Source organism: Lepisma saccharinum, chromosome 28 (genome assembly GCF_977018435.1).
Source record: "Lepisma saccharinum chromosome 28, izLepSacc3.1, whole genome shotgun sequence".
Classification (NCBI taxonomy): domain Eukaryota; kingdom Metazoa; phylum Arthropoda; class Insecta; order Zygentoma; family Lepismatidae; genus Lepisma; species Lepisma saccharinum.
In genome coordinates, this window is record NC_139256.1 from 2,173,773 (window position 1) to 2,189,954 (window position 16,182).

The 16,182-nt window shown below is 40.0% G+C and overlaps 1 protein-coding gene across 1 annotated transcript in view; it reads left to right on the forward strand.

The window, feature by feature from the left end:
* fs(1)N (female sterile (1) Nasrat) overlaps window positions 1-15,554 on the forward strand; it is a 127,584-nt gene extending 112,030 nt beyond the window's left edge. The window contains exons 29-33 of the mRNA XM_083114198.1: window positions 5,415-5,663; window positions 7,363-7,450; window positions 8,249-8,430; window positions 10,323-10,470; window positions 15,085-15,554. Of these exons, the coding sequence (XP_082970324.1) occupies window positions 5,415-5,663; window positions 7,363-7,450; window positions 8,249-8,430; window positions 10,323-10,470; window positions 15,085-15,278 (861 nt within the window). The 3' untranslated portion in view covers window positions 15,279-15,554. The remainder of the gene's footprint in view (window positions 1-5,414; window positions 5,664-7,362; window positions 7,451-8,248; window positions 8,431-10,322; window positions 10,471-15,084) is intronic.
* Window positions 15,555-16,182: the final 628 nt, after the last annotated feature.

Here is a 16,182-nt window from a genome sequence, read left to right on the forward strand (position 1 = left end):
CCATGCAACCTACTCTCCCATTGGACCTTCAAGGTCGCCGGGGGATTTCTCGGGCCCATGGTGGCATTGCAGGCTACAGGATGTCCAGGGTGATGTTACTCATGCTTGGTCAACGTGCAGCGAGAGGGTATTGATGGCCCCATATTGGTAAAGCACGAACCTTGGATGCTTTCAGGTTGATATTCTGTTGAGGCAACCCGGAAGAAATAATGAAAAACCAAAAGTTAAATAATTAATTTGTAACAGTTATGCTGTGTGCCACCACTGCTGGCCTTGCTGAACTGGAGTGCATGTGCATGCTTTTAATCCATGTCCCGACCTTTTCGCCTTGGCTCGGACACTACCTGCTATAAGGGAAGAAAGACCCTTGCACCACTACAGACATTGTACTGGTTATGTAGGACTTTCTGTAGAATATTGTGCACATTATTAAAATTGTCTGAACTTTTTATGAGTCAAAAACAGTTGTTTGACACTCGACAAATAGAAATGCTTTCTTCTATTACAGTGTCACAAATGTTTCACATAATTAGAATAGAGGGAGATTTTTTTATACTCTTTATATTATGAGGGTTGGGCATTACTGGGTGACCTTGTTCAGGCCAGGTGGAGTGGTTGCACTCATGGCCGATATATAGGCCCTCTCCCATCTTTTGTGAACAGAGGTGTTGGCTGGTTGGGGTAGGAGATGGATGATCGCTACCCGGAAGCAGTCATTGAAACTGATGTTGTGGTGGTTGGTGTGGACGGCGACAGTGAAGTCTTGGTTGTGGGTGGAGGAGCGGTGGTTATTGATGCGGAGGTTGAGGGCTGTTGATGTTTCCCCCAGGTAAAACTCATCACAGATGTTGCAGGTGAGGATGTAGATAAGGTTTGAGGCATGGCAGGTCCCTTTGGGATGGAGGGTAAATTTGTCAGTGGCCATGTGCACCTGGAGGGTGTGAGAAGTGATGAGGATGGGGCAGGTCTTCCACCTGGGGCGGTTGCATTTATGGGCAGGTGGGTGTTTGTTGAGGTGGGGATGATATTGGGTGATGAGTGCAGGTGGGTTGGTGGCAGCAGGTTTCTTGGTGGTAGTGGTATGTGAGGCAGCTCGCGATACTTGCTTGGTGACCAGGATGGAGGGATATCCACGGTTAACCAGGGCCTGGTGTAGGCGGAGGTTATAATTCTGGCGGGAGGTGGGTGAAGTGTTCAGGCGCTGTCCCCTGAGGGCCAGAGAGAATGGAATGGCTTTTTTGGTGTGGAACGGGTGGGAGCTGGAGAAGTGTAGGTATTGCATGTGGTTGGTGGGTTTTATGTGGATGGAGGTAGTCAGGTGTCCTCCCTCGATGTGCACGTCCACATCCAGGAAGGTGATCTGGTTGGGGGAGTGGGTCCAGGTGAATTTTAGGGAGCGGAAGTGGTTAAGTTGGTCCAGGAAGGCTGACAAGGATGGTTCTCCATGTGTCCAGAGCATGAAGATGTCGTCGATGAAGCGGAGCCAGAGGAGGGGTTGGGTAGCCAAAAACTCTTGCTCAAGTTTGCCCATGAAGAGGTTTGCATAGGATGGGGCCATTCTGATAGCCATGGCTGTACCTTGGATCTGTAGGAAATTTTTGTTTTCAAAGGTGAAGTTGTTACAAGTGAGGACAAGGTGGGCTAGGTGGGTCAGGAAGTTGGTGCTGGGGTTGTGAGGTTTGGGTCTGCTATTGAGATAGAATTTTATGGAGTGGAGGCCATGGGAGTGAGGTATGTTGGTGTAGAGGGAGGTGACATCAATGGTGGCAAGGATGGTATTTGGGGGCAATGGTGGGAGGGTGCTGATTTTCTGGAGGAAGTGGTTGGTGTCACGGAGGTATGAGGGCAGAGCTTTCACAAGAGGCTGGAGATGGGAGTCAACAAAGGCTGAGATTCGTTCTGTAGGTGAGTTATAGCTGGACACAATGGGTCTACCAGGGTTGCCAGGTTTGTGGATTTTGGGCAATAGATAGAAGGTGGGGGTGCGGGGATTGTCGGGTATTAACATGGCGGTGGTACGAGCTGTTAGGCCTTCAGGTGGGCCGCGGGTGTGGATGAAGTCCCGGATTTTGGTGAGGTGTTCGGCAGATAGGTCAACTGTGGTGGGTTTGTAGGTGGAGGGGTCAGCCAGCTGGCGGTTGGCTTCCGTCAGGTAGTCTTTAGAGTTCAAGACCATCGTGGTGGACCCCTTGTCAGCTGGGAGGATTTTGATGTTGTGGTTGTTGCGGAGAGCTTTCTGTTGGGGGGGGGGGGGGGTTGAGGTTAGGTTGGTTGTGAAAGTTATTTAAGAATGAGCTGTCAGGTGGTGGTGGAAATGACGGCAGTGATGTATCTTTCCAAGGGGTGGTTGGTGGGCAGGGGGGTGGATCTTGGGAGGAGGGGGGCTAAATTGGAGGAGGCTCGGGTGGGTTTCACTGGTAGTAGTTTGGAGTGAGGGATTTTTGGCCCAGAAATGTTGCCATCGGAGGTTGCGAGCAAATGTGTGTGTCAAAAAGTAGGCTGAATTGGTTGGGGGGAGTTGTGGGGGAGAAGGTGAGGTCTTTGGATAAAACAGCTATTTCATCAGTGCTCAGTTTATGGCTGGATAAATTGAGTACAGTCTGGTTGTTTTTGAGTGGGTTAGGGTCATTGGTGGTCATGGATCTGGTAGGGGTGGATTTGTCCGTGGACTGGTTGTTTCCCAAGGTGCGATGTGTGGGAGTGCAGTTTTGGTTTTCAGGGGGGGTCTGTGGTGGTGTTGGAGGGGTGGGCAATGGTAGAGGGGGGTCGGATAATAGCGGGCATGTTGGTGTGGGACTGAAATTGGGCGGCAGTGGAAGGGGAAGGGTGCGGCCAGTCTGAAAAGCTTGACGGCAGAGATTGGAGAGTTTTTGGAGGTGTTTAGTGTTAAGCTCGCTGGCAAAGGAATGGGCGGTGTACCAGAAGGAGTCTATTTTGTGATGGTGGTTACCTGGGGTCAGCAACAGGATTTTGGTAAGGGATTGAATAGAGATGGACAGTTCTCGGGCACGATTTAGCTGGGATCGGTACATGGCGTGGGTCAGTTCAATAGCGAAATTTCTCGCTAGTGGGAAAATCGTGGGTTTTATGCTAGGGGGCATGGCGGAAAATGGCAGTTTGGGTGTGAGGCTTTTGGGTGTTAGGCCTAATATCAAACATGAGTGCAGGAAGCGTGCATGGGACGTAGCTTTGGTGTAGGAAACAATAAGAGATCGCAGGCGGTTCAGTTGATAGGAGTTATACGTGAAAGGATTCATACTAAAAGTGGATAATAATGGATAAGAGCAAGGAGGGCCAAAAGGGCTAAGTAAAAATCAAAGAAGGTAAAAGGTAAATTCACCTGGATGCACTCCCCCAACCAGATCACCTTCCTGGATGTGGACGTGCACATCGAGGGAGGACACCTGACTACCTCCATCCACATAAAACCCACCAACCACATGCAATACCTACACTTCTCCAGCTCCCACCCGTTCCACACCAAAAAAGCCATTCCATTCTCTCTGGCCCTCAGGGGACAGCGCCTGAACACTTCACCCACCTCCCGCCAGAATTATAACCTCCGCCTACACCAGGCCCTGGTTAACCGTGGATATCCCTCCATCCTGGTCACCAAGCAAGTATCGCGAGCTGCCTCACATACCACTACCACCAAGAAACCTGCTGCCACCAACCCACCTGCACTCATCACCCAATATCATCCCCACCTCAACAAAATCAGGCACACACTGCACTCTCTTCTCCCAATTCTCCACAGTGATCCTGAAACCAAAAACATATTTCCCGAGAAACCCAGAGTGGTTTTCAAACGCCCCCCCCCCCCCCCACCTCCAAAACATCCTGGTCCACAACTCTCCTTCACCACACATCCAACACCCCCCTGCCCATAAATGCAACCGCCCCAGGTGGAAGACCTGCCCCTTCCTCATCACTTCTCACACCCTCCAGGTGCACACGGCCACTGACAAATTTACCCTCCATCCCAAAGGGACCTGCCATGCCTCAAACCTTATCTACATCCTCACCTGCAACATCTGTGGTGATTTTTACCTGGGGGAAACATCAACGTTCCTCAACCTCCGCATCAATAACCACCGCTCCTCCACCCACAACCTGGACTTCACTGTCGCCGTCCACACCAACCACCACAACATCAGTTTCAATGACTGCTGTTCGCAAAAGATGGGAGAGGGCCTATATATCGGCCATGAGTGCAACCACTCCACCTGGCCTGAACAAGGTCACCCAGTAATGCCCAACCCTCACCCACCCTCCCACCCTCCCTCCCACCTCATCCTACACACTCACAGTCTACAACGAGCCTGGTGACGAAACAGTGTTTTTTTCGTTTTACGCACCACTTCTTCTTCGATGGGGACCTGGCAACTCTGCAGAGCCCCAACTTCCGGTTCTGTCTATTTCTCCTCACGCCGATGTTGCTATGAAATTAGCGAAAATTTTGAATTTTTCTACTGTCCGGTGAGTGTTTCCTTTTACATTCTTTGATTTTTACTTAGCCCTTTTGGCCCTCCTTGCTTTTATCCAATATATAGTGTGTATAATGAGAGAAAATTTATGAAAATTCGCCTATGGGTCTGCCCCCCCTCAAAAAAATCCTGAGTACGGGCCTGTAATTATATGTATAGCCTTAACCATTAAAATGTCAGCTCTTTATATAACTACTTCATGCTTACATTTTGTCTCCATTTAGCCTCTGAAATATAATGTTTTAACAGGTTAATAAAATATACAAGACAAGATAGTTTTAGCATTTAGCATGTGATCGATTAATCAATGTACATAACATGAAAATTTCAATATATCTATCGAATATAAACTCTAAATTGGTCAATTTTGTATCAAATGTTTGTCGTTGCAATCTTTGAAGTAATGGGTGTCCCAACAAGAATGCCAGATTTAATAATGTGAAGAAATTATTTTATTTACATGAAGCAGCATATATTTCTACATAATTACAAAGTGTTCATTGCCAGTTAAGTTTGAAAAACAGTTGTCATATGTTCCCCACAACTTGCTCTGTATACAGTCACTGCTGCTATTGATGAAATTACACCTCGATTTGGCCGATGGCACGTCGAATTTCCTAGAGTTCTGGTACGGTTCAGGGATTATTTTCATAAACTTGCGAATTCACATACCCCATTTCCACCCAAAAGAAAGAATTAACAGGGTGTCAGGTCACATGACCTCGCTGGTCAGTTCTGGTCTCATTAGATGCACTAACATTATGACAGGATCACGCAAAGCCTCTGTGTAACATTCATCAAACTTGTATTTAACACTGCTGCCAACCCAACTACAAGAAGACAATGGCACAATTCAAATCTGGCATTATTTTTGGGATACCCTTTAGTTAACCATTTTTTCCCCCCACCTTTTTGTTTCTTCTGAAGACGTTTCAATCACACAACAACCACTACCTGGCAGTGAGCTACAGTGGCGACTGTGGAGGAGTCTTGTTCAGGTGGAATAAAACGGCCTCCCAGTTCTACAAGATGGATGACCTTTCTCTGGGCCACGTCAAGAAGTGGAAGACTGCTAACGTTGGTGGAGAAGTGTATGTTGTGACATCAGGAGATGAGTCATCAGATTGTGAAAATGAAGGAGAGAACGTGTGGCATTTTGATGGAGACAAGTTCCAGGTGAGGACAATAAGTTATGTAGTGCAGGGTGGCTACTCACCAGGAATTGTGGTAATTATGCATGAATTACTGGCTTTAGGAATTCATTGTGAATTTTTCTTCATAGGCATGAAAAATTGCAACTTTTATTAATCCAAATTCCATTGAATTTATACTTATTTGTAAAAGCCCTGAGGCAAGTTTTTCGCAGTTTAGCTCTTAATTTTATAGTGGAAGGAAAAGAAAGCTGCATGGAAAATACAACAGATTTCTCTCAATTCGTTTACTTATTGTTCTGAAAAGAACACGAGCAATCTGAAAAATGGAAGATTATTAGAAGCTAAGAGCCATGGTAGCTCAGTCATTAGGGTGTCTGACTACCATGTGAGAGACCTGGGTTTGATCCCTGGTGGGGGAGAACCGGGATTTTTTCCACCTGCTCAAGCAGCTTTGGTGCCCACCATAAAGTGGGTACCTGGAGGAAACTCTGGGGGGTAAAGGCAGCCAGGGGCATATTGCTGATACATCATCCCCACCTTCGGCCGTGATCAAGAAAGTGTGGGGCCCTAACTCCACACCCTGTATGGCATGGTGAAAAGCACAGGGGAGAACTTTACTTTTTTTTACTTTATAAGATATCTTAAAGTTGATTATGTTATTTGAGTTTGAAATTCTTACACAATTAACAATTTTTCATATGTTAGTATATCCCATAACATTTGAGATTTGTGTTTTTAGATGTATTTAGTCTGAGTATGTGAAATGGCACCTTAAATTCAATACGTTGGAATATCACAGACCCTTCATATTGTTAATACAGTGTGTCCGTAAAGTCATGGTGCACTTTTGACCGGTCACAGGAAAGCAACAAAACAAGATAGAAATGTGAAATCTTCACCAAATAAAAGGAAAACTCTCCAAGTTTCCGTACTATGATGCGCAAGCGTGTGCGCACACAGGTGATGACGCAACACCACGAACTGCGCAGCAGCGGATCTGCCCTCGCCCACGCCAGTCTAGATGTGGACTGTACAGAAGCGCTTCGTTGTACACGCGACGATATTTACATTGCACTTTGCTCACGGATTCGAACTTCGCAAGCCACAGAACACACTGGACTTCCCTCTGTACCGTCCATATCTCGACTGGCGTGGGCGAGGGCTGATCCGCTGCTGCGCAGTTCGTGGTGTTGCATCATCACCTGTGTGCGCACACGCTTGCGCATCATAGTACGGAAACTTGGAGAGTTTTCCTTTTATTTGGTGAAGATTTCACATTTCTATCTTGTTTTGTTGCTTTCCTGTGACCGGTCAAAAGTGCACCATGACTTTACGGACACACTGTATATCAGTGTGTATGTGCGTAGTTCATGAAAAGTGGTAATATGTAAGGTCAAAATAGAGGAAAGTTTAAAAACTCAAGGGCACAAGGTTTTCTCAGAATAGATCTGCTTGTACCCTTGAATTTTTGGAAAGTTCGCCTTGAAAAGTGGGAATTTTACTTGAATTTTATCCTGGTCCTTGAGTGGCCACTGTGTATTATTATTAGTGTCTGGTGTGATGAATCAGTACACAGTATGTGCAAGTAACATGGTTTATTTTGTATGTAGTAAACCCAAAATGAATTTTCTAGCTTTTCTATAATTCAATAAGTCTTAAATATGAAGATTACAAGTGTTTTATCTCTAGGAATGTTAATTGGGATTTGTTTTTGTTTGCAGGTGATGCAGCATTTTGGTGATTTAATGAATGACAATCACTCTAAAATTGACATAACTGTCAACGATCAATCTCTGTACTTGACTGGAAGTAAGTTCCTTTCTTTCTTTATAACATAAGACCAAGTAACAATGTAATTTGAATGCTTCGTATTCTCGGTTAATGAGACTAGAAATTAAAATATTGATTTTCACACAGGAAAGTCTCAAGCCAAGTTTTCTGCAGGCTTTCACAAACTATTGTGCTATCATTAGTGTAAAACCAGCAAAATACTGTACTTTAGACATCTTTGGTCTTCCTGTTCATTCATTTGCTTCTTTCCCACTTGCAGTGGATAAGAACAGATTATATACACAAGATACTTTCCTTAATTATATACATTTGAAGGGCCAGGGGGAAAAATGATGAATGTCGATTTTTCGCCCATTTTGAGATCGCAACGCCATCTGATAGTTCAGAAGCTGTACTATAAGAATGAGAACGGCCTTGGTTGGGAAACGATGAGAAGTGCCTGAAAAACGCATTATTATTTTGGCATATATTAACGTTCTTATGGAAAGAAATACTTTGTTTTTCATTTCCTGGCAAATTGTCTCGAATGAACATTCATCGTTTTTCCCCCTGGCCCTTCATTTGTTCCTGTGAAAAATTATGTACTTCACTACTCAACAATGATGTATTTAGGGAAAGAGTCCAGGGGTCTTGGGTTCGAATCATGAATGATTACGAGGTTAATGTAGTTTCACCAAAAGTGATTCTGATATCTGCAGAATATGTACATCACACTGTAAATTATTTCTTTGAAGTGATTTAAATCAGTGATTTTTATTCAAATAATCACCTTTTAATACAATCCACCTTGGTTCATGAACTTTCCTTCCAATTCAGAGCCACTGAATTTGATGCCTGCTGAAGAAATGACATCTAAGAGAGCAAGGCATGCTCCACCCTCTGATGCTGAATATAGAGAGGTGCAAGAGGACGTCACACTTGCAGTTAGTGGGAAGAGATTCCTGGCTTCCTTCACCAATGAAGAAGCAGTGATTTCTCACCAAAGCAGTTTTCTTCAGGTAATTGTTTCATAACCTCAAGAAGTTTCCAGTGTTATGAATAGGGCATAGGCACCGAATGCATGGGGCTTAGGGAGCTGGAGCCCCCCAATTTTATCAATGTGGGGGCAGAGGCCCCCCCAAATAATTTTGCTTAAGAGAATCTAATGTATTATTTTGTTTCTCTTGTAAAGTTTACTCTGAATTGTGCCACATGAACTTAACCTTAAATACACATTTGAAATGTTCTAGACCATAAACTTGGGGAGGGGGGGGGGCTGAGACCGTTAAACCATCAACTTTGGTGGGCTATGACCAGAAACAGCAAAACACATGACTTATTACTATATACTAAGTATATAATTGAGTATTGTTAACATATTTACTAAAAAGTTTCAAAATAAGATGTGCATGAACTAGGAGAGTGGATGGGACGTTCAGGCTACAAATGGCGCTCACATGACATTCAGAACGAGATCATTGATATATTAGGGAGATCTGTTCTGATTGGTCCATATATCTTACGTAAAACCTTACTCTCCCATATATCTAGCCTTTCTTGGTTTCCGACCCAGGTTTCCAACCCAGGGCTGGCTTCCAGTTCCTGTTATTTCCCACATGTCTCTAGGAGCGCTAATGTAGCCAGTTCATCTGCTGTGTGTAAGTTGTTGCTGTCTATATTCAGATCATGTGGAAAGTGCATAATTATCAACCACGTCTTTTATACCCCAAACATGAATTCAATTTTTTTTTTAAAAAAATAAAAGAATTGATAGCTCTTACCCTATTTTACAAATTTTGTCAGGTGAAAACTTTTCTCTTGCTGAATGTGAATTACATCCAGGGCCCATTGCTTACTTTCAATATTCTCCAGTTGGTTAATTGGAAGTAGAGAATCTCCACCAACTGTTTATTGTTGATTTATTATGAAAAGCCACTGTAAATTGACTTTCAATTGCATATATTTCCTAGTTATGCAATAATCCAACATGTGAATGTTAGACACTGACTATAGTGCATCACTTAGTTTTTGAGATTTTTTCAGAGATATGACAATTTGTCATATTTATGTATCCCAGCATTGTTAAATCTGAGGAACCTTGATCATTATTAATTTCTGCTAATCACTTCCAACACAAATACGCTTAGAACCTGATTTTTCAATTTAGAGATTTTTACTTTTTTTAAAGAATTTTGTAATTCTAAAGTCCAGAGGAGTGGTGGAGGGTGAATGAGGTGAAAAGGCAACAGGTTTTGCTAAGGTAAATACTTTATCATAATGTAGACGGAACAATATCAATTCAGAGCCATTCCAGTGTTACATGTGTGACATTTTACCCACAAAATTTAACGTTCTAGACATGGGATTGGATTAATATATTCACAATAAACTGATTTCATAGAATTATGAAGTACTTTGTGGTGTCTGCTAACTAATGATGGCATAGGCTGAATGCATAAAAAGCATTAACAATATTGTGTTATGTGTGTGACGCTTTAAAAATGTAGGCAATTATGACTTCATTTGTCTGTGAAGCATATGGGCTGCAGATGTTGGTAACTTTTATTCGTGAAATGTGCAAATTATATGCATTCACAAACATCTAAAGCTTAACACCATTAAATCATGTTGTTATTTACATGGAGTTGGACCACTTTTCGTGGAATGCCCCTGCAGCACAGTTCCATGAAAATTATTTTATCCAATAAGTCTCGAAGCTTTCCTGTCGACGAAAGATGAAAAGATTCTCTTGGGCTGAGTGCTCAGGACTGCACTTCTACCCTCAAGATGAAAGTGACGTTAGCTCTCGAAAGCTTGGAATCTTTTCCACAACTCACCTGGTCGATGGCCCTAGAGAATCTTTTCATTATTTTATCTGAAGTTTCCACATTGTCTCTTGTCTCCCCATTAGATCTTTGATGTGACAACAGACAAGCAGCTCTTCCAGAGACTTCCAGCAAGCAAGCCATGTTGTGCAAACAACATCCATGCAAGCGAGAAACAATCATTTGTGGCATTTCTGGAGCAGGATTGCTGTCTACGCATTCGTGAATACAAGGGTAAGTCAAAGATTATTACCCTTTAATATTCCATGAGATAATAAGACACTCTTAAAGTTCAGTGGGTTATAAAACACATCAAAAGTTTATTTCCAGATTTCTTTCCCAGAAAAGGGTACAGATTTAATGCTCCTGGTCACGTGAATATAATATGTCCATAACAAATGAAAATCATGAATTCAAATGGGTGTGCACATTAATGTTTCATGATTGAGTCAGATTTTGTGGTCCTCCAAAACTGGTTTCAGCTTCTCATCTGAGAAATATGTTTGTTCACTTTTGCTGTCAACGTACCTGCAACAGTGTGTCAGGTGTGTACATGAGGCCCCTGAATTTTGAAGCCTTGATCTCATTTACAATAAGAAATTAATGTCACAATCTCACCTTCACCTACTAAACTTATCTTGTTAATCTTCTACGTTTTTTAAGTCTTACATCTTGGGATGCACATAGGATTGTAATGTTCCACCTATATCGTTCACTTATCAGGTTAAACCTCTACTATGGATGTGTTGTCTTGTCCGTCTGTCCATCCCAGACACCATTCATCATGCTGGTGTTCTGTTCCGGTCCAGTTGCCAGTTTGTGTGGAGGCATTGGAGCCATTGCTGTCTCTACGAAGACATTCCTTTGCATCCATTAACCCACAGTCTCAGACGAGAGAAGGTCCTGCACCAGCTCCAATCCATGCCATATTTGGTGTTTGCAGATGAGACCCTTTCAGAACTTGATGTTGATAGTGAGCTGCCTCTCCCCACCAGAGACGTTCCTGCATGTTTGATTGACATGTCTCTTACTGTCCTCCCAAAGGCAGGAAGACCAGCAGCAGCAGTTTTTAGAACTTCGATTTCACTGTCCCAATTTAAATGTCTTTTACACAGATGGGTCCAAGTCAAATATCCTGTGTAGGTCCCAATTTTTATCAACAACTTTTTGAACAAAATCAATGTTGCGAATGCTTTAAAGATGTTTTCACTAAACAAGTTCACAATAATTGTGAATGTTAATTTTGGACAGTCGCACAAGTGCCTGAGTGAATTAGCGCTAACTCACTTTTTGTCTAAGAACAGTAAAAGTACTGGGATTGCATGAACTGGATCAGTTAACAGCATTGTATAAAAATAACGTATAACTCTGTGCCTAATGTCCAAAACCGTGATTGTGAATAAATGTGTTGATTGGCAAATTTGAAACTTTTTCTTTACTTGCGAGATTTCAGCAAAAGACTTTAGAATTAACATCTTGAATTTAACCTTTTTTGTTATGGGTTGTATTGTACCTATATGTGGTTCCTTTTTCACTTATTGAACTGGATCTCCCTGATGCCTTGTAATCAAGGGGTTCCGGGTTCGATACCTGGTGGAGGCACATAGTGGTTCGGATCCCATTTTAAACTGTAGGTCCAGTCCCAATTAGCCTTTCTGAGCATAAAGCGGACAAGAATTAACAATAAAAAGAATTCAATTCACTTGTTGAACCAATGGCCTTGCATGTGCAATACAAGAATAAATATTTGTATTCACCTCTTCTGGATTTTTGGGTACCCAGACATTGCCTTCCTACCAACATCCATCTATCGTCTACCCACGAATTCACAATTAAATATTTTTGGTGAAAATCATGCAGCAGTGGATGAATATTTGACTTTCAACCAGAGTAAGTTACTTCAGTGAAAATGCTGAATCTGTTAGCCTCAATTCTTGGATAAATGTCTTTCATGATATTAAAGGATTGATCACTGCTGTGGGCATATTGTACAGTGGTTTGGGTGCAACTTTGTCATGCATATTTTGTTTTTGATGAAAAAACAAAATGTCAAAACACACATTGTAGTGTTAATTTTTGATGTTTTTTAAAGGTGCGAGATGCATTTTGCTACAGTGTTTTGTCACAAAATAATGCGAAATTAACTGCAAAATGTGAAATAGACTCTTAAAAACAAAATTTAGGGTTTATTTACAGATGCAACACTTCCTGAGGTCTGAATTATCCTGCGAGTTATGCAATTCACGGAAAGTTGATTAATTCCACTGTTAATATTGGAGAAGCAAAAATGGGTTCCTTTACACAGAAATAAACTTAATACCCTGATAACTACATAAATGTGCTATTAGAAGTGAAATGCTAATTTTGTGTAATAAGTGTAGCTTTAAATCAAATTTAAGATTATATTCACAATTTAATAACCAAAATGTCTTTCCATATACCACTTTTTCATCAGTTTTTTCACCGCTATAACACCGAAATTTTTTTTTTATTTACTGCTTTTGAACCCAAAATTGACTCTGCTTTTGTACCAAAATTTTGCTTTCTTATTTACCAAAATTATGTGCCTCTAGTCATAGGCCATCTCGATTAGCCTATGTGACTTGAAAGTGGACATAAAAAAAACTTTGTCAAACTTTTAGTATTTTTCATAGATTTTACATGGAGCATTTGTTAGGTATTCTTGTAATATGAGTTCTCATTTACCATATCAATCATTAAAAAAGGCAAAGTTGTCCCCATATCAAGGATGTGGAATTGAGGTCATGTTTTCACCATCTCTGAGGTGGCTGTCGTATGTCACGGTGGCTACTCACCAGGAATTCCTGGAATTCTGCATGAATATTTCGGTGTAGATGTGAGAAATTGCAAATGTTATTAATCCACATCCCATCGAATTTACAAGTATTCATAAATGCTCCGAGGCAAGTTTTGCATGTTTAGCTTTTATTTTTATTGAGGAAGGGAATGAAAGATGCATGGAAAATAAAACAGAATTCTTTCAATTCGTTAACTTTGTTAGCATCCTTTGCAGAACAATCTATCTGACATACGGAAGATTATATTGAAATTGATTAGGTAAATTTTGAGTTTTGAATTATACAATGAACAATTTTCCATAGATTAGCATATCACATAACATTTCTGTTTGTATGTATTTGGAGTCTGAGTATGCGAAATGGCAAATGTAAACTCTAAATTAAATTGAACACTTTAAAAGTGTTCAATTGAACTGAATTAGAATTTTTGGATGCAATGAAATCTCACATACCAATTATGTTAATATATGGGGTTGGCGAGAGGCGGAAATATGTAATGTTGAAATAGGAAGAACATCTACTTGTACTCTTGAATGTTTGGAAAGTTCACCTTGAAAACAGGGAATTATACTTAAACCTTATGGTCCTGGAGTGGCCATCCTGTATGTGTACAAAATTTGAAATACATTCATTAATCAGGGTGCTGACCAGTGAAGAATATCAAGAAAGAATTTTTGCTATTTTTTCACAGTATAGTGAATTTACACTGTTATATACCTGTACTGGGATTTGATAAAATTGAATATTTGGAAATCTGAAATTGTATTGAGTTGTGGTTCAGGTTTGTTCACTTAAAGAATTACATTCTTACATGCCTGAAGTTTTGTAAAAATATTAAATAAAGTAGTGTGGCCATTCCCCATCCATGAAGAAGTCTGAAGCATTAATATTTACATGCATTAATAATTAAAACAAGTCTAAATTACAGCTTCAGTTCTCATCTTAACCGTCCTTGTGGTAGGGGCTTTTTATTGAATAAAAATATCTATTTCCCTAATTTCCAACTGGAACTAAGTAGGGCATGATTAAACAAATGTTAAGAAAAAGAGGAAAAAGGAAAGAATGATGAAGAATTTTAGTTTTGTTATTTTGGACACACACACTCTAGCAGTTATCGCATAAATAATTTAAATGAACTCATTTTCGTGTCCAGCATAGATGTTTCCTTGTGTTCCTTCATCAATTACATCTAATAGTCATTCCTACTCATTGCTGTGACTAGCTTTAAGAAACTCAATATACAGCAAAGTACACTTTGAGGTTGGCCATTGCATGCCATGTGGACACACATATTGTTTTGTATTAGATCGTTACTGTTGTTTATATCAGAACTTTATTAACACGGCGAAAATTCCATGCAATCAATCCATCCATAACGATTATGTTCCAAAAATAACCGTAATAGAATTTTGTAATCAAAAACAGAATATAGTTAGGAAAATCAGATTGTATTGTACCAGATGAAATTACTCATTTCTAAAACTGTTCTTTCAAAATTCTGTTAGTTTTAGTTGCCTCTTGGGACGCAACAAGTTCTACGAAGATTGTGGTTGTAGCTATTAGAATTAATAGAACTAAAAAGTCAATCGATCAGTCAGGCAAATTTAAGGGTAATAACTAACTGTCTAGCCTTCTTAAACCCCAAGGTTTATGGCTGCAGCAACACAAGCCTTCCATCTGCCCCTCTCCACTCTTTTCCATCCTTCAGATTTCCTTTAGGTCCATCTCAATTGAGGAAAAATAAGTACTTTATTATGTTTTTACTTCTACTGCTTTTTAATTTCCTGAAACGTGATTAGGTAAATTCATATACCAATATACCCAAGAGTGAAGAATTATTTCTAATCCTTAATTTTTTTTCACTGTTAACCTTTTCTGTCTCTCTTGCTTTTACATACTGATCCAATATTTTGAATTCAGTCCATCCAATTTTTTAAAGTCTTCTACATGTAGTCTGACTGGTTTCTGCCGTTAAAATAAAAACATTATTTTTGGCATCACATTTATCTGATTGAATTTTGATTTGCAGGCATTGAAGGATTTGTTGAAAGTGCAACAATAGACTTGCGAGGACATAGGCTCTCTGTTCTTCTGCTTCCAACCAGAAAATCTCTAACACCTCATCACTTTCTTCTTTTGGCTGTGGGAAAAGATCTTCTAATTATTGAAGCTAAAATGTTGGGGAATCCTGTGAATATACCTAGCATTAATTGTAACCCATAATTGTTTTTATTAGTTTCAATTATAATTTTTATGATGGAATTAAACAATTGAAAGTTTTAAAAGACAAACAAAACTAAGATAATCTGCAATGTTGTATCCAAAATGTTATATATTGTTGGCATTGTTAATGTAGTTTTTTGTATTCTTATACTCAAATTTATGCACTATTTTTGTATTTTTATTATGAAAAAAATTAAATCATAATGAATTATGTATTCCAAATGGCTTATATTGGTTCCTCTTTAGTTTTCCATTTATTGTGAGGAACATTTGTTACATTTGTAAAATAAAAGTTTACAAACATTAATATTGATTTATTAATTTCAAAAATTTCCTGAAAAATGGCATTTCCTCCATCAATTACTGCATAGAAAAAACTTTTCTGCAGAAAATGCTTAGCACCAAATCTTCATTATGGAAGAAAATAGGTGCACGTGTGGGATTTGTGGTGCATTCCAAAGCAATGCATGTTCATCTAGTCAACCATTTAGAGAGAACAACAAATATTTTCATGCAAGGAAGAAATATACAGTGTCAAATACAAGATACTTTGCAGCAATTGTGTTGCACTGCACAGGCACTAAATGCTAGGGATGGAAGATATCAGAAATTTGATATCGCAATATATCAAGAAAATATCGATGACAATATGTTTTCCATATCGTGATATTAGCAACAGGCATGTATCTAGAAATATGTTTGGGGCGGGGGGTCCAAACCAAGTGTCTCCGGAATAATGATAATGATAATAATAATAATGTTTAAATTAAAATAATTATTAAATCAAATTAATACTAATTACAATACATAAATTAATATTTTATTATTACACAATTAGGTAAAAAGACTGTATAAGAATAGAAATATAACTGTGCATATTCATTACGTAGCTTACCTGTAGTTA